The following is a 24,578-nucleotide window of genomic DNA, read 5'->3' as shown; positions in this document are numbered from 1 at the left end:
CCTTTAATCGCCACCTCCCCTTTTACATGGCCTCCTTCTGTCTGTTGGCCCTGTCGGCTTTGGCGCGAAAATCTTGCCGGGGACATTCGGAAGAGGCGGGGCGCGGGGAGAGGCAGCCGCTGATTGGTCGATGGCGCTGCCCGCTGGCCACGTGGGGCTCCATCCGTGGCGCGCGAGTTGCTCGTGTAGCCCGTCTTGGGTCGGTGGAGGTGGGAAGGCTGAGCTCGAGCCATGGACCTCGCGGCCGGGGATGCGGGGGCCGCGCCCCAGCAGCTCCGCGATGAGGTGGCGGAGAAGTGCCAGAAGCTGTTCCAGGACTTCCTGGAGGAGTAAGTGCCCCCGCGCAACGGCAGCGGTCCCCCCCCCCGCCGGGGCGGAGATGTTCCCTGCAGGAGCCGCGAGGAATTGGCGGGGGACGGGGCGGTGCACAGGCGGCCTTGCGGCTGCTCTGAGGTGCACGGTCTGGCTGTGACCCGGCGTCCCGGAGGCCTCCCCAGCGCCCGTAACTCGGTCTGTTGAAGGCACGGACGCTGCGGGGTGGAACGTCCTGGCTCGTCGGGGTCCGGGCGGAGGAGCCCGGGGTCATTGCGACTGCTTGACGGGGGCTGAAGTCTCTCGGCATCTCGCTGCACTGATGCTGCCTCTCCTCGTTAAAACCCTACACACCTGAGCTTGTTTTGTAAGCTCTCTTTTTGCAACTGGTTGGTGTCCGTTATGTTTGACCTGAGGGGGGAGAGTGCCTTCCCTCTTGGTTGACTTCTGTTTGAACATTCCCTTGTTAAAGCAAAGTATAATCCAAGAGGGTTTACAAATTAATAAATTCTTAGATTCTATATGAGATTTCCTTGTACCTTACTCACCTTGTACCTTACTCACAGTGCTTTGCTCTGTGCATTTGGGTAGCTGTGCACAGACAATGCTAACGCTTGACAGAAATCAGCCTTTATTTTGTACCCTCCGTTTCCTGTACGATCATGCACATGTGACACACAAAGGTTACTGTTAGCAAGACTGCCAAAATCATTTTGGCCTGGATTTGAACTGCATTTAAATTTGGTGCTCCATAATACCTCATTGTCCTGAATAGTGAGCCTCTTCTAAGGCTTGTGAGAGAGAATGTGGGTCTCCCTTGGGTTATTTTAATTTTCCTAGAGACTGCTTTTTTTTCCAAGTTATTATCAGGAATATTTGTTCAATAGCTGTTAATGAAGCTTTGTACAGTGTGGTCGAAGATTCCTTCATCTTTTGGTTGCTTAAGTTTCATTTTTCACATTCGAGGTTCAGATTAGTCGTCCAAGGGGTCTTCAATCAAAAACAAAGGCTGTCACATGGTGCTATTCCTCATATAATCTGTAACAATCATAAAGAAAGAAAACACGTTTTACCTGTGCAGGTCATTGTTAAACTATAAATAATATGCTGTCTGGGGAACCAGGTATGTGAAATACAGATCCAGTTGTATTAATTCATGTTGAAATCCCCATTTGTGGATCAGTGGACAAAGGGACAGGAGGAAAATTATATTTGGCAGTGACATTTGCAAGTGCTAGTGGTATATGGCCTTTTTCTTCTACCCCCTTTACACAGGGCACTGAAGAACTGTATTCAGTTGCTGTTTGCTATACAGTACTGCAAAACTTTTCTCCTGAAATACTGTCCCTTTCAGATTCCAGAACAGTGATGGGGAAGTCAAATACTTGCATGATGCTGAAGAGCTAATCCGCCCAGAGAGGAACACGTTAATTGTGAGCTTTGTGGATTTGGAGCAGTTCAATCAGCAGCTCTCTACAACTGTCCAGGAGGAGTTCTACAGGTAAGGTTCATGTGAGAACTGGACACCATGACCTGGATATTACAGTGAAAAACATTCTCTCCCCCCCCCCCCCCCATTACATCAGAACTTTCTGCTGACTGGCCCCATTACTAGTTCTGCCCACTTCAGGTGCTGTGTTCAGAACTATCACCAAACATGGGGCAAATAGGCAATTGCGTTTGTGCTGTGGGGAATACTAGATGTACAGTATGGAAATAGAAAAGGAGTACTTGTGGCACCTTAGAGACTAACCAATTTATTTGAGCATGAGCTTTAAGCTCATGCTCAAGTAAATTGGTTAGTCTCTAAGGTGCCACAAGTACTCCTTTTCTTTTTGCGAATACAGACTAACACGGCTGTTACTCTGAAACCTGTCAGTATGGAAATACTAAATGAATCCACCCATCATTGTACTCGCTACTTTGAAAATACTTTATTGAGCTAGTTGCTGTTTTCTAGTCTCAACATTTGATTCAGGCTAAGCTTGATCCTAAGGCTAAGAAGACTTAGGGCTTGTCCACACTGACATTTTACAGTGCTGCAACTTTCTTGCTGGGGGGTGTGAAAAAACACCCCTCTGAGCACTGCAAGTTTCAGCGCTGTAAAGTGCCACTGTAGAGAGTGCATCAGCGCTGGAAGCTATTGCCCTCACGGAGGTGGGTTTTTTTTAATAGCACTGGGAGAGCTCTCTCCCAGCACTATGCTGCAACTACACAAGCCACGTTAAAGACATGAAGTGAAGACGTGCCCTTTAGTAGTGAAATAAGCTTTACCCAAACATCTTTTTTCGAATGAAGAGCAAAATTGTGGTATATCACAATATTTCATATTTGGCATATTTATACTTGCTTACATGTGTCCTGGCATGCTGTAAGCCAAAGCTTACACATATATGAGGGAGACATTTGACTGGTTGTAAAGGGGAAAGTAGTTTTGTGTAATTTCTGTAAAATGTGAAATTCTTTCCTGTATTTCAGAGTTTATCCTTATCTGTGTCGAGCAGTGAAGACTTTTGCCAGAGACCATGGAAATGTTCCTCCAAACAAAGACTTTTATGTTGCATTCCAGGATCTACCTACCAGACATAAGTAGGATATATATTCATTTCATAGTTGAAACACATCGAGCTGGACTAAGCAGATGTAGTATAAAGAAGATCTGACAACAATAAACACAGGACGGAGCAGTAAAAATTTGAATAAATTAATAGATTCCAAAACCAGAAAGGGACCATTGTGATCATCTAATCTGATGTCCTGTGTAACACAGGCCAGATAACTTCCCCAAAATAATTCCTAGAGCATATCTTTTAGAAAAACATCTAGTCTTCCACAGAAATATTTTCCAAGCCCTCCGTCGCTTGTAAATAGACAAGCGTTCTGTGACTTGTCTATTTTTAAATCAGTTTAAAACATGTTTTGTTTTTTTCAAAACACAACTCTCATACATTTGTAATGCTGACTTAAACTTTAGAAATCATCCAGATTATGTTCTTTATCACAGATAATTTTAGAAACACAGAGTAAATGAGCAACTTGCATTAATGCTAAGCATGATATCGGCAGTAACGTGTCTGTTCTAGAATTACGTGTCTGTTCTAGAATTACGTTGGTGTGGTACTGAATGCTCTTAACGACCCCAGTTAAGTAAAGCACTTAAGCATGTGTTTAGATTCCATTGTATTATTTAGAACTTAAGCACATATTTATCTTAAGTGCTTAAGTACTTTGCTGAAATGGGGTATAAAACTGCGGAATGCCAAGTTACCTAGGAATTGAATGGCTATTAATCTGATATTTTTAACAGAATTCGAGAGTTGACATCAGCCAGAATTGGCTCATTGATGCGTATTAGTGGACAGGTGGTACGTACCCATCCAGTTCATCCAGAGCTTGTAAGTGGAACCTTCCTGTGTCTAGACTGTCAGACAGTGATAAAAGATGTGGAGCAGCAATTTAAATATACACAGCCAAACATTTGCAGAAACCCAGTCTGTGCCAATAGAAGGAGATTCCTGCTGGACACAAACAAATCAAGATTTGTTGACTTTCAAAAGGTATTTCCATGGCTTCCCTAGAACTTTGAGTGTATGAGTTAATGCTTTCTGCATATTTAGAAGGTGCTACTGCCACTAGTCCACATTTAATTTTGATTACATGGAGTAAGATATTTTGCAGTCCTAACATAAGGCACTGGAACTTATAGGTGGCTGCTTTCTATCTTCAGAAGATGTATTTTTAAAAGTGTCTGAAGTTACTGGTGGGACTAAAGCAATTTTCAGACTGAGATACTTTATTCTTCTATAAATAAAACACAAATTTTAAGGCAGGAGAGCTTCAATGTCAGTTTCCCATAATAAGCAAGGTAAAATATACAAATATACTGTTGGCTTTTTTCTATCCACCTACAACAGAGTTTATTAACAGTTATTAACTTTGGTTATGACTGAGTTATATTTAATATGGACTGGTTCAGATGAGCAAAGCCAACCCATTTTAGCAGGCTTTTAAAAAACAATAGCCTTTGTCTCTTTCTATGCTGAAATACTTATTTTTTAAAACTTGGTTCAATGAGAGTGATATTTTGCACTTAATTTTTTTTTGTTTTGTTCCTAGGGTAAAATGTATATAATAATATGTATTTTTAAAAATTGAAATGATTTTTTTTAATTTTGTTTACATTTTTTCTTTTAAAAAGTAAAGCTATTTATAATCAGAGTTTAATACAAAACATGTTAAGCCCTACACTTGTATAGTCTCTCAAAATATTTTAAATGAAAAATAAATATGCTGTTTTGTGTTTGATTACATTCCAGCTACTGTCCTAATACAGTTTGACACAAATCATGAACAAAAAATTATCTAATAAATAAGCAATATATCATTCACCATTTTCTAACATACTAAAAATGCACATTAATAAGAATCTGAAAATATTAAGCTATATAATTGCTTAAATCAATGTATATTGTTATAATGTACCCTCCTAGGAAGCAAAAAGATGTACTAAATCTAGTGTAAAGGCTCTATTTAGTTGTAAATCAACATGATTTTCTAATGATTATATTAACCAATGTGAATATTTTCTTTCTTTAGAAAATAACTGAAGTACAAATGGAAAAGTTGATTAAAATCTACCTAAATTGAGGCTTTCTGCTTGGCGTTTTAAATTGCCTTGATTTTTAAATCAATACACCCTCCTTTTTTACAATGTTTACTGTTTAGATCAGGCCTAAATTAACTTATGCACTCTTCTTGAGGAAGGAAAAGATTGATCTCTTTGTCTGTCACTGCAAGGCATTTTCCCCAGCCCTCAAATAATTTTTGTGACTCTCCGTTGCACCCTGTCCAATTTTTCCAGCATCCTTAATCCTCTGTTCCAGTAGAATATTTTTAAATAGTAACCTCTCTTTTATTTAAAAGGAAGTGGCATGATTTTGTTATGAATGAAGTTTCCAGAGGGCAAATGCCATTTCCCCACATATTAGATCTCCTAAGTTTAGAAATCCATTTTTAACAATTTAAAGTAACTTGTCAGTTTTGGCAGAGCATTTAATATTCTCTTCCTCTTCAGGTTCGCATTCAGGAAACGCAGGCTGAACTGCCGCGAGGAAGCATTCCTCGCAGCGTAGAAGTTATCCTGCGTGCTGAAGCGGTAGAATCAGCCCAGGCTGGTGACAAGTGTGACTTCACAGGATCGCTGATCGTTGTGCCTGATGTAGCTCAGCTATCCACCCCAGGTACACTGCTGTCTGTAAATGGTGACTTAAGCTGTCCTGTGTACTTACTTGAAACAAAGTTAAGACTCTTGTTCATGTGGCAGGTGTGCGTGCAGAAACTGGTTCCCGTGTCAGTGGTACCGAGGGTTATGAAACTGAAGGAATCAGAGGACTTCGTGCTCTGGGCATCAGAGATTTGTCCTATAAACTAGTCTTCCTAGCATGTTACGTTGCTCCAACAAATCCACGGGTAAGTATTGAAAGAAAATAGACTTAAAGATCTGGCTTGAAGAGAGTTGTGGGTTTTTTGCCTCTCCTAGAGCGTGAGGCTTCAGTTTATATCTGTTTATGATTTTTGCCCTGGATCTGATGTGTTGCAACTGTTCTATTCCTCTTCCATCTTGGTTTATGTAGCAAAGTCTCTCTTCCCATGTCTGTCTTTGACAGGGTCTGTCGGACCTTTTCTGACCCCTGCTAGAGACATCAAGGTCCTGACACTCCCTGCACAAGGAAAATCCACTCAGTTTAAGCAAGCCAACAAGATAGTCCTCCAGGGGCCTGGAACAGCCAAAAGGAAATACTGACCATTCAAAAACCAGCAGGCCGTTTAAGGTGTGCCTGATTTTGCTCAGGGGCAGAGCTGGGTGAGACTGGGACAGAGGAGGAACTCCTCAGGGATAACCCAGAACTCAGGTTCACATCGGGGCCTTGCCCTAACCACTGCAGCTAAGCACATACATTTTAAGGTTGCATTTTTTTCCTCTTTGTCTAAAGGTACAGACAGCTGAAACCTGAGTTGCTGTTTTGTTACTTACAGTTTAGAGACTGACACCAAGTTTACAGCACAGACTGCCCTGTTCCAAGCGGGCAGCCAAGCCTTGCAGACTCTGGCAGGGAGCACCTGCAGTACCATACTTGGGCCTGAAGGGGTTACTAGAGAGTAGTCCCGCCTCCTGCACTTATACTTCAGAGGTGTAACTATCTGGCCCACTGTCGAGTTTTAAAATAAGAAGGTAGTAAATGATCCATCTCCTTCTATCCAGTTATACATCTTGGCCCACCTCTCCCAACATCTCCTCCTGGGTGTCTTAAGGTCATCTTAAATGGTGACATGAACAAAACCAAGCTCCTGATCTTGAAATTGTGGATCTTTGGGTGCTCCCACATACAAATGAACTAAAAACAATTTAAAAAACTATCTGTGGCTAAGTTTTAGCATCACATGAGTTATGATGCATAATTCCACCAGCAACTTGACATCTTCATAGGCACAAAGACCATTTGAATCCTTCCTAAATCTGCTGAAAGCAGAAGTATCCTTCCTCTAGTATTAGTGATATGCTTTCCATTTGTAATTAATTTCATTAGAGAATTAAAAGGACAGTTTTAGCACAGACTCCTAAACCCCTTTCACCACTGAATTCTCTTTTGCTATGTGCAAAATGCTGCATGTGGCTCCATTGCTTTGGGAGTGAAGGGGTTCGGTGGTATTACTAGAAAAGAAAAGGATGTTCCAAATGTATTTTCTCCATGGAAATAAAAAAAGAAAACTTAAATTCCTCAATTTTTGATTTCCCTGTTAAACAAGCCCCCATGGAACAAAAACCTTGTTTCTCTTCTCCGTGCTAAGCTTGTGTGATTTCAAGCCTATAGTTTTTTTTCTTTTTTCTTTTCTTTTTTTCTTCTCCAGTAGCTGCTATACTTTGCATTTGTATCAAGTTACCTCACTATTACTTTCTAATTTGTGTTTAGTTTGGTGGAAAAGAGCTCCGAGATGAGGAACAGACTGCAGAGAGTATTAAAAACCAGATGTCTGTAAAGGAATGGGAAAAGGTGTTTGAAATGAGCCAGGATAAAAACCTTTACCACAATCTCTGTACCAGCCTCTTCCCTACTGTACATGGTAAGAGTCCAGCTGTTATGGCAGGGTGAGCAGATTGTATTCTTGACAGTGTCCGCTACTGCTATTTAGTCATGTGTTGGGGTAGGTCGAAGACATGTAACTAATATCTCAAATCCTCCTGTCTAGTTTTTATGGTGCTCTGTAAGAGGATGTTTTTTTATTTAATATTTCTGAATGAAATGCAATCAGAACAGTAATCTCCATCACAGGGTGACCTCTTTATTTCTAGTTGTTCAGTAAACCCTACAGCCTAGCAGTTGGATGCAAACTTTGTCTGATATAGACACTCTTAAGAACATCCAAGGGATAGGACTTCACATATCTCTCTTCTGAATGTAGTATGTGAAATACTGTTCAGATAATAGCTGCAATTTGATAGTAAGCCATTTTGACACTGGCTCAGAATAATTGCTTGTGAATTCACTTAGGTTCCCCTATCTTTCTGAAGAAGTTGATCAGCTGAATTTCTGTCCAAAGATTTGGGGCCACTATAGCACCAAGGAAATCATCTTCCTTGTGATTTTCTCTACAGTGAAATTGCATCAAGCATATAAATGCTGTTACCAGTGCATGTTCAAAGACATGAGATTTTAAAATTCCATTGGGCAGAATTTTTATCTACACAAAGTGTAACATCCCAAAGCTCCATTATGGGCCTTCACTAGAACTTCTCTTTATGGGGCAGGTAATGATGAAGTGAAACGAGGGATTCTACTGATGCTCTTTGGAGGAGTTCCGAAGACAACTGCAGAAGGCACTTCATTGCGTGGGGACATCAATGTTTGCATTGTTGGGGATCCAAGTACAGCCAAGAGTCAGTTTCTCAAGTAAGCATCTCTTTAAAATCCAGCACTTAAATGTTGCCAGTTGTAACCTGAGCTAGGAGTGTATGTTGGGAGAAAGTTGTAAAGCACTTAATGCATATGGGAAGGCAATGCATTTGCCTCCTAAGCTAGTACTTTGTATGTGTAGTCAAGAACTTTAAGGAGCACTGGCAAGTAGTTGAGTTAATCTTGTAAGGCTTAAATATTTCTCCTCCTTCAAGTTTTACTGTATCCCAGAGAGTAAAAAAAAAATAAATCTTTGAGTCAAGCCATGCTTGAGGCGTATCTGTGCAGCATATTTGTTCAGCCTTAAGTCAGGTAAAGAGGAATAAGTTATTTGAGCATCTGTTTCCAGAACCATGCAAACATCACTGAATATTTTTGACATACAGAAGTAAACAATAAACTTTGTTGGCTACACCATATGAACAATGTGGTGGTGATGACATTAGATATCAAAAATGAACTGGTGCTTGACAAATCTGGTAACAAGTGTTGCTTTTGACAGAATTTGAGTAATAAATGCAGTATATTTTTATTTCTCTTTACAGCAGAAATAATAGTACCATGGTTCATGCTACCCATTTTTAGAAAATAAACAAGTAAATTTATTGTTCAATATTTGGTGCATTATTTTTATGGGGTTTCCACTCACAGCATAGTTTAGAGGAATGAGCATAGATTTTGGAATAGGAAGAATTAAATTCTAATTCCAGCTCTACACTGACTTGCAGTGAGGCCTTTGACAATTGTTAAACATACCTGTGTTTTTTCCTCCACTTGTAAGATTTGTATACTTTACTTCTGAGGTCTAGTAGGTATTTTTAGAGACATAGCACTCGGAACATGTCGGGGAAAGTAGCTGTGTGGATTGTGTTTAGTAAGGAACAGCCTATCCTAAATTCTCAATTACTGAGGGATAATCTACACTCACTGCTATATTTGTTTTCCGCAAGCTACTCTTAGTATAACATTTGAGAGATGTATCTAAATATTTGGATGCTAATATCTAAACTGTATTGTTAAATTTATTAACCTAAATTTGGGATATTGCAGATTATGTACTATATGCATTTTATGACTTTTTTAAACCAAAGTTTATACTTTTGATATATAGACACTCTTTCTTGATCCTGTGTATTAGATAACTTTAACATTAGCTTTAATAAAAACTTTTAGTGAGACTACATTTACTTGGATTTATTAGTTTTATCTTCTTGTTTTTAAAGAACAGAATAGGTACTGTTTTGGCCTGATAGAGACGTAGAACGCATCACTGTGTAAAAGTTCTTGTATCCGCACCTCTTGCAACATTTCTAACAAAAGTGGATAGTTAGTGCAGACTAATCACTTATTGGTACCTCTCCAACAGACATGTAGAGGAGTTCAGTCCCCGTGCTGTGTACACCAGCGGGAAAGCCTCCAGTGCTGCTGGTCTAACAGCTGCTGTAGTGAAAGATGAGGAGTCTCATGAATTTGTCATCGAAGCAGGAGCCCTGATGTTGGCAGATAATGTAAGTCCACTAACTAAAATCTGAAGTGGCATTTAAGAATAGTAGGATTCCAGTAATTCCCTGTGTTGTTTTGATTCACTTTTTATACAATTTTGCAAAAGTTTTGTCTTTTCTGGTCTAGTTGCTGTAGAAGTTGGATGATCTTATTTCTATACTCTTGTTTTAGGGGGTTTGTTGCATTGATGAATTTGACAAAATGGATATACGAGATCAAGTTGCCATTCATGAAGCAATGGAGCAACAGACTATATCTATAACAAAAGCAGGAGTTAAGGTAACTTGCACCATTCCTTGCAGAGTGTGCATGCATATTTGTGTATTTGTAACATATATGTTTAATTAAAGGTTACTTAGGGGAAAGTGAGGCTCAGGAAGGCTATCTGTAAAACTAAGAAACCTATCCTGAATGCGTTGAGCCTTCTGTAATAATTAAAAAGTGCCTGCTGCAATATTTCAGATACTACTATCTTAACTGTTAAAATGATTACCTTTAATGTGAACTATATATCAGGGAAAAGTACTAGTTAGCCAAAACTCTTTTGTGGCATCGTTTCCTCTGTTTTTGTTGTGCTTCTGCTGTCAGTAGAGGTTCCCTCTATATCAATGGGGATATTGCAAAGTATGTGGCTGCATTAGCAGACAGATGGCTAAATTCTATACCTACCAGTTCGAAGAGAAGCCATAACTTGTTGTGTTCCTTTAGCAAGTGACAGTGACATGTCACACATTAAAGCTTTGGTAATTTTTTTCTTCTTTCATTGTCAGGCTACTCTGAATGCCAGGACCTCCATTTTGGCTGCAGCAAACCCAGTTGGTGGGCGTTATGACAGATCAAAATCTCTGAAACAGAACATAAATCTGTCAGCTCCCATCATGTCCAGATTTGATCTCTTCTTCATTCTTGTGGATGAATGTAATGAGGTAAGTGCAGGGGCAGTAGCTGTCAGTAGCCTTTTCTTCGGACTCTCTCTGCATTCTACAGAATTACAAGGCTGGAAATACAAATCTACTGTACAAATTGTGCTCATTAAGATGTTGACCTTTAAAATGTCTAGTAGTTTGATTTAACTTGTGCTTTGGCTGGTCACTGAAGCTGTGACTGCTGCCTATAGTCCACATGGTATTTGCCTTGGTGTGGTGACACTACAGCTTACCATATTATCTGTTTCCTTGTACTCCCCTGTCAGTCTGTCTATCCATCTTTTATGTAATCTTAGGCAGCCTTATACCCCATAGAATTTGCAGTCTTTTTGCTTTTTGTACCCTGTCTAGCACAATGGTTTTCCTATCAGTGACTGTGGCTCTTAGCCTCTATGATAATACAAATAATAAGAAAATGAGATGTAGAAAGCGATGCCTTTCTTTGTACCCTTCCCTAAGATTGACACTCTAATCAGAATTGAGTTGATCGAATACACAAAAAGTAGTCTGAGATGAAGGGACAAGAGAATTTAGAATTCCCTCACTGCCAAGTTCCTGAGTCTACCACTGGTTTGGCTAAGACATTATTCATAAAGTAAAGTTCCAAAAAGTCATGGCCAGTCTCATTTGGGTTTTTTATTCTCTCTTCCATCTCTTTAAAACTGTTAATGTTTCCAGTCGTGTGCTATGGCATAGAGTTTTGATAGTTTTGCTTCTGGAAAAAGTAGCTGTCATTAAGGGCATGAATGGGAGAGCAGGAACTGAAGGAACCGTGTCCCTGTTGTGTATTAAGTTGATGATGGCTTCACTGCTAAGTGAGAATGATCTAACAAAGCAATGACTTCTTAGGTTACAGATTATGCCATTGCCAGGCGCATAGTGGATCTGCATTCCAGAATAGAAGAATCCGTTGATCGTATCTACTCATTAGATGATATCAGAAGGTACCTGCTATTTGCAAGACAGTTTAAACCGAAGGTAACTTTACTTTTTATATATTATCTTAGAATACAGAAAGGTCTAAGGAACTGAAGTTACTCTACTTCATGCTTTCTTTGTGCAGATAGGGAGTAAATCAATGAACTGATCCCACAGTATAGTAGTTAATTAAGGTGTGGTGTGGAAGCTTGGAATATTTTGGATCCACTTGCTCTCCTTATAAATGCCAGAGCCCCAGACAGCACAGCTTGAAAACTGATTTAAAACTTGAGATGAGTGTCTGTCAGTACCAAAAGCAAATGAAGAGCTTCATTGTGTTCAATTCATATTTCTGGGTGTGGGAGAATAATCATTGCCTCAACAGTATCTGGTAATTTGGAGTTTAGCAACTCGTTGCTTAATCAAACAACTGGGTTGAACAACTTTTTTGTTTTGAAAGATTACTGCACATAGAAAAATGTAAATTTGAACATAACTGAAGCAAATTCTTTGTTGTTGTTTATCCAAATTTCAACTTTAAAGTGGCTTTTAGAATTATGCAGTGGAACTTTCAGAAGTTCCACTAATGGAAGCAGTATGCTTATGCCAGTTCATTATGAACAAATGTACCATCTTATTTCAATCAGATTTCTAAAGAGTCAGAGGACTTCATAGTTGAGCAGTATAAACGATTACGTCAACGGGATGGCTCTGGAGTTATAAAGTCATCCTGGAGAATCACAGTACGACAACTGGAAAGCATGATTCGACTGTCTGAAGCTATGGCCCGAATGCACTGTTGTGATGAGGTAACACGTAGATTTAAAAAAATTTTTTAAACAGCTGCATAAAGGCAATTAGCATTTTGGTCTTGAAACTTGACAGTGATACTCTGAATTTACTTTTTCCTGGCCATTTTCTTCCCCAGCTTAAAATAAGGTCTCGATTCGGCCCAGTACTCAGTTGTATGGCATGTCGGCTCCTCTTTCATGCTGCTGCCTTGTTCTCCCATATTTAAAAAATCTCTAGATGATGTGGGGGGTGTGTGTGTGTGTGTGTAGAGGTACACTGTGGCGCACCTTTTCAAAGTTAACTGAGATGTATGTGGTCTGCCTGATTGGATATTAATTCATATGCTTGGCAATATTAATATAAATGTTCACTGCTCATCAAAACATGTAAGGAAGGAGAAGGACAATATTATGAAGATCTACACAATATACTGAGGTATAGCTCCATTGTCTTTGTGATTGAGTGGGCGTGGGAGATGTTGGCACTCTTTTCTACCCCCAATCAAGAAGGAGGCACCCGGCAGCACATCTAAGCCTCACTGACGGATTGCCAAGTATAAGGAGCCCAGCAGAGCCTCTGTGTGTATTTGAACTCAGTGAGGGGGAACCAAGTCTAGGGAACCCAAAGAACATGCATGATAATATTTATGCAGTTGTTCAGATCTACTGAATGTGGTTTCTTATATGGATGGGATTTGGAAAACTTCACTACATTTTTTTTTTTTTCCATAATCTAATCCCAGTTTAAAAACCCATCTGCTTCAGTGTGAATATAGGATTAACATGATTTTACCGATTACTGTTTGAATTTGATGCATTTTGTTCTAAACTGATAGGATATCCAAAACACGTCTGCTAGTTACGTTCTAAAGATGCTTGTCAGGTCAGATTTTGGATAAATTTAGTTTTTAAAAACAAACCTTGCAGCCTGTAGTCGGGCCAATGAAGATGATTCTAGTTAACTTCTTTCTGGTTCCAAGGGGAACACACTTCAATTATAAACATTCTTGAATACTGTTGCCAGTCAAACATCACAGGATTGTGTTGGTTTATTGGAAACCTGAAAGTGAAACAAGCGAGTTTACATTTTTATTTTTCAAGTAGTGTGCAAAAAAACCACTAGTGAATAATAAAAGTGTCACTTTCTAAGAAAAGGTTAGGATTACCTGTAATTTAGGTAATGTTGCTTGTCGTGTTGAGGGTCGATGTCCCATCAAAAGTCATTAAGTGACCTTATAAAAATGTCATTGTGGGACTCCGTGTCCATTGTCTCGATGTTCTCTATGTGGGCTCAGTTTGAACAAAAACTTTTCTAATTGCCAGCCCTGAAAACTCACCATCAGCAGGCTATTTATTCCTCAGTAATCCTATGCAAATTTTCTGAAAGTCACAAGCTGTCAGAGGCATAGTTTGGCCTTCAGAATCCTTATAGTTTATGGCAATTTTATGAGAGAGAAAGAACCCACCTTGGTTGTCAGCTGAGGGTGAGTTTCTGGGGCTGGCAAAAAAAAACAAAACTCCTTTTGATGTAGGTAGGATTAGTGAAATGTGACTATGGAGACCTCTGCAATGCCATTTTTAGTCACTTCTCAGGGTAGAATCACAATCTGAAATACAGTTCTTAGGTTCTGAACACGTGAATATGTTTTGCAAATCTCTCCCAGGTTCATCCAAAACATGTGAAAGAAGCATTCAGGTTATTAAACAAATCTATCATCAGAGTTGAGACTCCAGATGTCAATTTAGACCAAGATGACGAACAGCAAATGGAGGATCAGGAGGCTGAAGATGGAGTCGATGGTAAGTCACCTGCTGACAGTTTCTGGCTTTGCTTGTGAATGGGAGGATGGACCTTCCAATGTTTAGTGCTTAATTGTTTGACACAGTGCATCTGTTCTTTTGTTTTCTGCTTCACCCTCTGTCCCTACTTTCTCATGCTCTAGTGGCTTGAGTAGGGGATTGTACTTAATTCTGCCACTGTCTTGCTGTGATCTTGGGAAAGTCACACTGCTTCAGCTTCTAGATCAGCGTAACGATGCTAATTAAACTTTATTCATAAAAATTGTTGATGCAGACGGTGCAGATGCTCCAACAGGTGGCAACGGCCTTGTGAATGGGATCAGTGACCACTCTGAGGATGCAAACAAAGATGCAGCCCCAAAGGCTTCCATGAAACTTGGCTTCTCTGAATACCGCCGAATCTCTAACCTCATTGTGCTGCACCTCAGGAAAGCAGAAGAAGGTAAGAACTAATTTAAAAACTGTAAAGTGAATGGGCTACATCATCACAGATACTCTTTGGTTATATTGTAGTGCAGGGCTACAACTCTGATCTGGCATTTGTCAGCAATAACATAGCTGGTTCATGTAACGTACTTAGTTTGGGTCCGATTCCACATTCGCAGCATTGGCCCACTGCCATTCAGATCAATGAAGCCATAATGCCAAATTCAGTATCATTCCAGCATGACTTTAATTTTAAGACAGCAGAATGAAAGGGCTTTTCCAGTGACCTCAACGCTCTTGGTTAGAAAGATCGAACCAATACTAGAAAATTACAAACAGTTTGTCAATGCAGTATGTATTGTGTCGAAGCATACTTCATGAGACTGCAGAACAAATTATTTGCCAGGACTAACATCTGAGTTATCCGATCGGTACACAAAATAAAAGCAGAAATTCAAAAAAGACCCATTCACTGAGGATATCATTGCAACTGGCAAAGAACTGGTCTCTGCACTAAAGAAGGAAAAACAGCAGTAAAGGCAGAATCTCACTGAAAGTATGGACATGACCCACGGCAGGAAGAAAGCATAACCACCCAAGGAAGGCAAAGCAACGTCTCCTAGAAAATGGTAAGGCACTGAACAAACAACCTAAGCAGCTTAAGTGGCAAAAAGAGCAGGAGACTTTTGTATACTGAATTAACCTCTGGAATTAATGCCCTTAAGAATGGCAAAGCTGCTGGCCTAGTCAGCGTTCATACTGAACAAATCAAATGCTTTGGACGAGCAATAAAGAACTGATTAATTAGGTTGCTCAGACGCATACAAAGTATCCAAGATCTGGCAACAAGCATGTGTTGTGGCACTCCTGAAACTGGGGAAGGGTACAGTGGAGCTGAAGAACTTCGGATCTATATCACTACTATGTCATCTCCACAAACTGTAAGAGCATCTCATCCTACACCGCCTGTCACAACTTGTTGAAAAGGATCTAATCCTAGAGCAAGCTAGATTCCGCCCAGGCAAGTCATGCACCTGTCAAATGCTGAACATCACTCGATACATTGAAGATGGCTTTGAAAATGGTATGGTAACAGGGTCAATAAACATAGCACCGACCAGCAGCACATGACACAATAAATCACTGAAGTCTCCTCACTAAAATATACAACATGATGAAAGGTTACCAACTTGTACAACTGATGATGTTTACTAGAGAACCAATGTTTTTACATCAAATAACACGGCAAGTGGAGCCTATGGTGGCAACAGAAAAACTGCCTACCAAAAGGGAGCATACTCTTCTCAATACTTCTCAGCATCTATGTGAATGATCAACTCAGAGCTGGTGCTAGGGATAAGCAGCCTGAGCAGTTGCTTAGGGCCCGAGCAGCTCAAGGGCTATTAGCTTTTTATTATGCGTTGTGGGGGGCAAAAATGCATCTGCTTAAGGCCCCCAATAGGCTAGCACCACCTCTGGATCAATTGGCAAGAGCAATTTTTATCTTGCCAACGACCTAGGTGTCTCTGCCCAAGCCATGGCTCTTGCCCAGATCAAAGCTACGCAAACATCAGCACTGTCTGGGGTCTGTTACACCGAGAATCAAGTGCACGCCAGCACAGCCAAAATGTAAGTCCTTTTCTTCAATTTTTGGAATCGTGAGGCCAGTAGAGACAACTCGGCATCATCAGGAATGGGATATCACTTGCCCACTGTTGGAATCCTGTCTACCGTGGAGTGATGCTAGGCCACATTTTCTCCTTCAAGGCACAGGTGGAGAAGGCAAAATTCGTGCCCAGAAAGATTGCTAATTGTGGGGATGGTTCCCCATTTTGAATCCTAAGTGCCACTGCACTTACACCTCACTATTTGAGGGCCAAATACACAAGTCTGATGTGGAAAAGATTGGCTCATGCAAAGCAGCTGGATCCTGTACTGAATGACAGCTGCCGCTACATCACAAGGTGTCTAAAACCAACAAACATGAACAGCCTTTATGTGCTTGCTGGAGTTGCTCCACCGGATATCAGGAGAGTGGTCACAAGCAAAATTGAATGATTTTGACAGGTTGAAGATACCAGACATCTGCTACATTTTGATACATGGCCTCCCTAGCAGCAACAGAACTGCTTAAAAATCAGCAGCAGCTACGCGACTGGAAATGTAGCGCACACAGCTCAAAATAATCAACAAGGATATCAAAACGCACATTGATGTTGCCGAACACCTTCCCTCAGATACAGAGAAAGATTGATAGACCAGGAGATGTTTAATTAGCTTCCAAACAAGAGCTGGAAGGTCAGAAGTGGGGCTATGATAATGATCCAGACACATGTGACTCCAGTGAAACACACACCATTTGTTGGTCTGCCAGCTTTTGGAGGAACCGTGCACCATGGAAGATCTCACCAGGGCTACAGACCAAGCCATATTATGTGCCCAACGCTGGAGAAACCTATGATTGTGGTAAAAGGACACAAGAAGAATATCCTGACAGACAGTACAACCTATTCAGAAACCAAGTTCACACAAATCGCATGAGGAAACTTCTCTTAGGTTAGACTTTGGGTTCATTAATACCCAGTCATCTAAACCAAAGAGTGTTGATTTGAAAGTTGGGAGAAAGGCTGCATGATTTGTCTTAATGAATTGAGTGGGAGGCCCATTTTCACAGCACTGTGGATCACAATATGTCAGCTGAAATGAGGTCACTGCTGGGGTGAAACATGGCAGCTGTTTGACAATAATATAGCAATCCTACAGAAAAAATTAAGATTGGAAATGAAGACTGCAATATCCAGTTAAAGCTGCAAAAGCACTATAGGTAGACAGAATGTGCAGTTATTACAGTAGACACTAGTTTCTTCCTTTTTGGGCAGAACAGTAATGCTTTCATTTCGTTGGCTTTACTTTGAGGAAACTGGACAGCGCTGCTTGCCACTGCTTCTTACCTTTTGAATCTTCAAGCTGATGTTTTTTGCCAGACAGCTTATTTAGTTTGTGAGCTGCATGGATGGATAGAAATGAGAGCTTCAATTCTCAGTCTAAATGTGACTCCAATGTGATTCTGACATGTAATGTGTCATCAGACACCTCTCATTTCCTGGAAAATTAAAACTCCTTGATACAAATAATCTGAGAAGTTATTTTGGGTTTCTCTTATCAACATTGTAAATGTTATACTAAGCCTTCTCTTTGACAGTTTGATTAGTATCCTCCTGCTGCTGTATGTTTATGCAATCTGGGGATTGGCATTGTAACTAGAATAATCTAGGTTTCTTTTTTCCTTGCAGAAGAGGATGATTCCTCATTAAAGAAGAGTGATCTTATTAATTGGTACTTAAAGGAAATTGAATCAGAAATAGAGTCTGAAGAAGAGCTTATAAATAGAAAGAAGATCATAGAGAGAATCATTCATCGACTTATACACTATGTATGTATGCAGTTGCATGGATATTTTAAAGGGTTTTTAGCTTATAAATGTTTTTTTGTTGGTATGTTTGACAAGTTAGGAACGTACAGTATCTCTGTGTGCGGCACCAATAATTGGTGCTGTATAAATACCTAGATATCTTTGTTAAAACTCCGGTCATGGAAGGAATGTCAGAATTACTGGCTGAGGACCTAGAAAAGGGGTGAGTGGGTGTGAGTAAGCTCTAGGTATTACATTCTTTCTTTTTCCATGTATTAGTAGATTTCCTTTGTCCTGCTGAATTGCAAACAAGAAAGGGTTAATAGCAGGCAGTGATACTCCCTGAAGCTTTTCATGGACTGCAATTTCTAGGGCCGCTATTTTTCTTGTAGTGTCTTTTGAGGCATTCAGTAAATAATGTGAGCCTCCCGAGGAATGGAACTTTCCCCTTCCCTTTGCCCATGTAGCTGAAATATTCTTGTGATTTACGGTTCTAGGGCAGGCCACACTGAGATTGCTCAGTTAAAGCAAATTGCAAAGAATGGGGACAGACAGTCCCCCAGACTGGTGGTTATTCTGATACTTAGATTCACCAGCCAGCAACAAAATAGCTTCACCAATACCTTACTGGTTTACCCAGAAGCCAGAAATACAGTTTTCTTAAAGCAACCTAGCCTTGAGCTCCTACCCAGACAGCCAAGTCAAATACAATGAGGGTTACTGAAAATCTTATTCGTCATATAAAAAGTTCTGCTAATCCCAAAGGATCAGACACATTACCCACCAGGTCAATGAATATTTCAGATCTTACCCAAAGACCCGCTTACACCCAATTCTTGTTAACTAAACTAAAGTTTATTAAAAAAGAAGAGAGAGTGAGGATTGGTTAAAAGAGCATTACACATACAGACATAAATAGAGTCCTTAGGTTAGTTTCATAGTAAAGATGGTGAACTTTAGAGATGCAAAGAGTTCTTTCAGAATTAGTTCCATAGGTCAGAGTCCAATGTCCAATATTGGGGTGACCCAGTCTGGAGCTGGGGACCTCAGTCTTGTTACTCAAACTTCCCCTTATGAAGCTTAAGCAAATCTGAGATAACAGGATCAGGGCCCAAGAGCTCTTTTTATAGTTCTCTGGCAGGCCATCAATAGCTTCTTGACAGCAGGCATTCCTTGGGTGAAGAACATTGGCTTTAAAGTAACCTATTTCCTATGTATACACAGGTAACTAGTTACGTTCATCAGCATAAGGTAATTATCCATTAAGCAGTTGAGAAACAGTTTACTACAAACTTCAAAGAGAAATATAGTCAATGATGTTCTTATATCCCAGTTCTGTCTAAATGTTAATATTCCCTTTTGATCTCTGAATCAATAGATATAGTAACAGACAGGAACAGTCTCTTTACATGGTTAACATCTAACAAGATATAAGTAAACACAATCAGTATTACCTCTAATTCTCTAACAACATGGGTTTGCATTTCAAAGCTCTAATCTATGTGGCTATGTTAGCTATTTATAAGGAATAGCCCTAGTTGCCATTTATATACTTTTCTAATATGTGTTTAAAGATTGAATTTAGGTCATTTAGCTTGCTAGTTGCTTAACCCTATCTGGCTCAGTGTCACAGTCCTCACTCCTGAGTTTCTCTGCCATGGTGGCGTAACTCGCTCTCTGGAAATTTAGACTTTCTATATCTCTCTTCTCTCTGTATTAAAACGACAGCTGCCAGAGGGATGCTGAGAAGTCAGTTTTAATCAAAAGCCTAACTAGAAAGTACTGCTTGGTCTATACTTGGCAAGAAATGCTCCTTCTCACTATGGCAACGTTTGGGGCAGGCAAGTCTACTACTTAAAACAGTGTAAAAATGTTGCTAAATTGGCTTGCTATGTAAATTCTACAGGGCCAAGAGTTACTGTTTTTAGGATTTATCTATCTTGGGAGGGCAACGATTCCTGACTAAATAGATTAAGTTAATTTGGTATAAGGCACTCTTATTCTGAAATAGTCATCCTCAAGGCAAATCCTAAAGGGACGTAACCTCCTTGCAGATCAAGTGCCATCCAGATTGATCTCCAGCAAGAAATGGGTTGGCTGTTCAGTCTCTGTGTCATTGGCAATCTTATTGTGCCAACAGAAGTTTTTGGTGACTATGTGATTGCCAACCATGTAGGGGCATTCCATGGTAAATAGCCTTTTTAATTCGTTAGTCTTCCATGCTAATAATATATCCATACCAAGAAAGCTGTCAAAACTGAACCAGTGCTGATGAAGGTAGTTGCTGGGTTTGGCTATGAATATCCTCATTGCTGATTTTGTCCTGCCACTTGATATGGAGCAAATGACCAAGACTATGAGAAAAGACCACTTTGATCCAGTGCTCTTCAGCCTTCCTTAGTGCCCATTCCTAATTTCGCTGTCATACAAAAGAGTTGGTGTAACTGTAGGCCTGTAGATACACAGCTTTGTAGAAACTTTGTTGTCACAATTTCTCCATAGAGGCCGTTTAAGGGCCTGGAATATGGCAGCAACTGATGCTGATATGAGCATCCGCATCTTGTGAATATCTTCCATGTGGTCTGTAATGCTTCCTGAGTATTTGACAGTTGCCACCTACTCCAATATCTGACTAGGCAGTTTAATACTGAGCTAGTTGTAGTCAGATGCTAGGGGCTGATAATGGCCAGGGACTTGGTTTTTTTCCATATTAATAACGAGGCCAGTGCATGTTGCTTTGTGCCCAACCAGATCAGCCATCATCTGCAGCGATTCACCAAACCGACCCAACAAAGCCGTGTCATCAGCATATTCAGGGTTTTGAAAACAAAATGGTATTTATCTTAATGCCACCAATAGCTGCCACTTCATAAGATGAACATGCCTGGAGAGTGTTTATACGACAGCTGACCACGTACAACAATCTGGTCTATTATCCTTGTAGCTGAAATGGCTAAGAGCTTGTCCCAGCTGCTGAGGCAAAAGTGACCAATGAAACCTTGTGAAAAGGCAAACCCAGTATTCTGGAATAAATGTGTCCACAAATGGAGTTAATCAAGAATAGTTAATTTGCTTTAAATTCACACTGTACCTTATTCCATATTAATTTTCATGATTCTAGATTAACAAGATTGGATTTAGATCACTATAGCTGGTTTCAATGCTGAGACTTGTAGAGGGGTGAAGTAGTGCTGTGTTAATACAATAAATGGACACTTGTAATGGTGGCAGGTAGTATACAAATTTCAGGCCTGATTTTCACTTACACTACTCTGGTAGTGTAAAAGAGGCCTCTTAAAGTGGATAAATTTGTCCACTTCAAGGCAATTTTACAGTGTCAGAATAGTGTAAAGTGTCTTAGGGCATGTCTGCACTGCAACTGAAAGGGTGATTCGGGTTGGAAGAGCCCTGAGGAGGTCATCTAGTTCAACCCCCTGCTCAAAGCAGGACCACCCCAACTAAATCATCCCAGCCAGGGCTTTGTCAAGCTGGGCCTTAACTTCTAAGGATGGAGATTCCACCACCTCCCTGGGTAACCCATTCCAGTGCTTCACCATCCTCCGAGTGAAATAGTTTTTCCTAGTATCTTACCTATATCTCCCCCACTGCAACTTGAGACCATTGCTCCTCGTTTATCTGCCACCACTGAGAACAGCCTAGCTCCATCCTCTTTGGAACCCTCCCGTCAGGTAGTTAAAGGCTGCTATCAAATCTCCCCTCACTCTTCTCTTCTGCAGACTAAATTAGCCCAGTTCCCTCAGCCTCTCCTCCTAAGTCATATGCCCCAGCCCCCTAATCATTTTCGTTGCCCTCAGCTGGACTCCTTCCAATTTGTCCACATCCTTTCTGTAGTGGGGGACCCCAAAACTGGACATACTACTCCAGTTTAGGTAAGCCTGTGTGTATTGGCTTTAATCTAGATATCACATCTTAAACATAGCAGTGAAGATGTGGCTGAACAGGCTTCAATGTCTTATTGACACCCAAGAGGTTCATCAGCAGAGTTGGAACCATTAGTTTTTCCACCCTGACCTCAGCCATTTCAGCTAATGGAATAACTGGTAACAAGAGTAGGTTGTCATCCTCTGTGTGGACCAGCATTAGAGAGGGATGAGATACACGCTTTTCCAGTGGCTTTCTCAGGGATTTCCCAGCATCAAACAAATCGTGAGACTCTGGAATCTTGGGTTCCATTCCAGCCTCTGGAGAGAAGTGAGCTCTAGTCAGCACAGACTCCTGCCCCATTCCCTCCAACTTGTCCAGTATATTCCTCACACCTGACTCCTTGTACCAGTTCTGTTCTCCCCATTTACCCAGTCTCAGTCTGTCTCTCTCAGGTCTCTCATCCCAGGCCTAGTCTCTCTTGCCCACCCAGTCCCAGTTCTCCTCTGACTAATCAGATCTGTCTCCCCTAACTCCAGGCTCCCCATGGATACCAGGTCAGCTTTTCTCTCGCCTTACCTGCCAGCCCACCCGCCCCTAGTCCCACTAGGCTCCTTGTCATGATTTGCTCCTTTCCCTGTTCCTGGTCTGGCTCTTGTCTCCTCTGCATTTGAGTCAATTGACTTTCTCCTCCATACCGCCTAAGTACCAAGAAGGGGGGCATTGAATTTACAGGAAAGGCAGGCTCCTTGCCCTCAGTTCCACTGCCTGGCTCCACCTCCACTTGGAGCAGCCATTACAGGGAAAGTTCTGTTTTGACCCCTAGCCCCGGACCGGATGGAGCATGCTCAGTTGCTCTGTGAGGATGGAGCACGAGCAGTCCAGGCACGTGTATGAGCTGTCCTCAGAAGATGGAAAGTTTGGAGATTTTAGCTGCTAAAATCGAAGTCTTTACTGAGCATGTAGGAACTGTGAATTTATCCACTCTTCTCCTCCCCCCCCGCAAAATATAACTTGGTCAAATTTGGGCAGATTTTCCTAGGGATAGCAAAGCACAAATCCCTAGCACCTAAATTTCAAGTCCCTACTCCAAATTATGAGGCACAAGAACTGTTCAAATAAAAGGTCACCAAAATGTTTTACATGGATAAACCAAAAATCCCCCTTCCCCCCGTCTCATTTTTGAGAGTAGCTGAACCATTTTGGCTGAAATTTTCAAAATAAAAATTCATCTGAGACATACCCGGCAAAGAAAATTTCAGCTTAGATGGCTAAGGCTTAAACATTCTTATAAAGGAAAGTATTGAGCAACTTTTAATAATAGGTGGTGCTACCTGCCCTGCCTATAAGAAGGGTCAGCTGCTCTAAGAGGCGAAAAACTACCAGAAGAGAGCCTGTGGAATTTGTTTCTCTGCAGGGGAGAATTGAAGCAGACAGTGTGTACAATGGAAGAGTGGGGAGAGAAGGGGACAATGGAGTCTGGGTAGCATGAGGACTAGGTGAAATAAGGAAGGGTATGCAGGATTAAAGGGGTAAAAGTGGTAGTGAACCACTTCCTTGGGAGGAAGGCTGATCCAGTTGTTAGAGCACTAGGCTATGGGAGACCTGGATTTAATTCCCTGCTCCGCCACAATCATCTTCTGACTCTTGGCAAGTTGCCTAGACCCAGATCCCCAAAAGTATTTAGGCATCAGACTCCTGTTGAAATCTGTGTCTCAGTTACTGCATCTGCACTTGGATATCATAGCAATGGGGGTACCATATAAGTTCTTAAGATAGAAACATGCAGAAGGGAGGTGAGGGAAAAGATGAAGTGAAGTGCAAAAGGGAGTTGACTTTTTCTTTAAAAAAGAACAAACACTTACTGCATTAGAATTATCTTTGAAAAATAACTGTATTCAATATTAAGGCTTTAAGCCTTTGTGTGAGTAACGATTTTTGTGTCTGTTTCAGGACCACATTCTAATAGAACTCACCCACACTGGGCTAAAAGGCTCCGCAGAAGGAGAGAGCTTTGATGAAGACCCGTACCTGGTAGTTAACCCCAACTATCAGCTGGAAGACTAGGGGTTGTAACATACCATAGTAGGACTTAATTTGTTAATTGCATGTTGGAAATGCATTCTTTGTACATTGTTGCAATACTCGCTGTATAGCTAAATTCTTAAATTTGTATGAACACTTTATTGTGGTGTGGAGCAGTACTCTTAGTAATACATGATTCTTCATAGATATTCAGCATTCCTGAAACGTGGTTTTATATAAGTGACACATTATATAATGTTTCTGTGGGTTATTGTTCTTTTTTTTTTAATGATCTTCTTCCAAACAAGGCAAGGTAAGGCAACATGAGATCTCTTCGGCATGGAGCTATCCAGGTGCTTTTTTAACAGTGGGGAAATTTGCACCATTCTTCTCTAGTATCTGTTAGTGAGATTTTATGATGTAGATTTTTACAATTCTGTTTTTCCTATTAAATAAATAAAAATTTGTTAAATGTCTGTGGGTGTCTTGGGGGATGGCTTTGTTCTGAGACTGGGTGCTATTTCACTTACGAACTTTCCTCTTACTCTACTCTGCAAGCTGAAAATAGTATAAACACTTGTATTTCAGACAAGCTTTTACCTTCACTGTCTAGCTGACACTATTTATAGAA

At 40.7% G+C, this 24,578-nt stretch overlaps 1 protein-coding gene across 1 annotated transcript; it reads left to right on the top strand.

Moving 5' to 3' along the window:
* Positions 1-3: 3 nt before the first annotated feature.
* MCM6 (minichromosome maintenance complex component 6) lies at positions 4-24,423 on the top strand. The gene is made up of 17 exons (XM_073305360.1): positions 4-329; positions 1,667-1,813; positions 2,791-2,901; positions 3,620-3,869; positions 5,387-5,552; positions 5,636-5,781; positions 7,284-7,434; positions 8,120-8,261; positions 9,631-9,772; positions 9,939-10,046; positions 10,538-10,693; positions 11,543-11,671; positions 12,259-12,420; positions 14,067-14,202; positions 14,477-14,644; positions 17,922-18,061; positions 23,876-24,423. The coding sequence occupies exons 1-17, from the start codon at positions 232-234 to the stop codon at positions 23,987-23,989; spliced, it is 2,466 nt and encodes an 821-aa protein (XP_073161461.1). The 5' UTR covers positions 4-231; the 3' UTR covers positions 23,990-24,423.
* The last annotated feature ends 155 nt before the right edge of the window (positions 24,424-24,578 follow it).

This window comes from Lepidochelys kempii, chromosome 11, assembly GCF_965140265.1.
Source record: "Lepidochelys kempii isolate rLepKem1 chromosome 11, rLepKem1.hap2, whole genome shotgun sequence".
Lineage (NCBI taxonomy): Eukaryota > Metazoa > Chordata > Testudines > Cheloniidae > Lepidochelys > Lepidochelys kempii.
The sequence above is the reverse complement of the archived record's forward strand: the minus strand, read 5'-3'. Positions and strand labels throughout refer to the sequence as shown.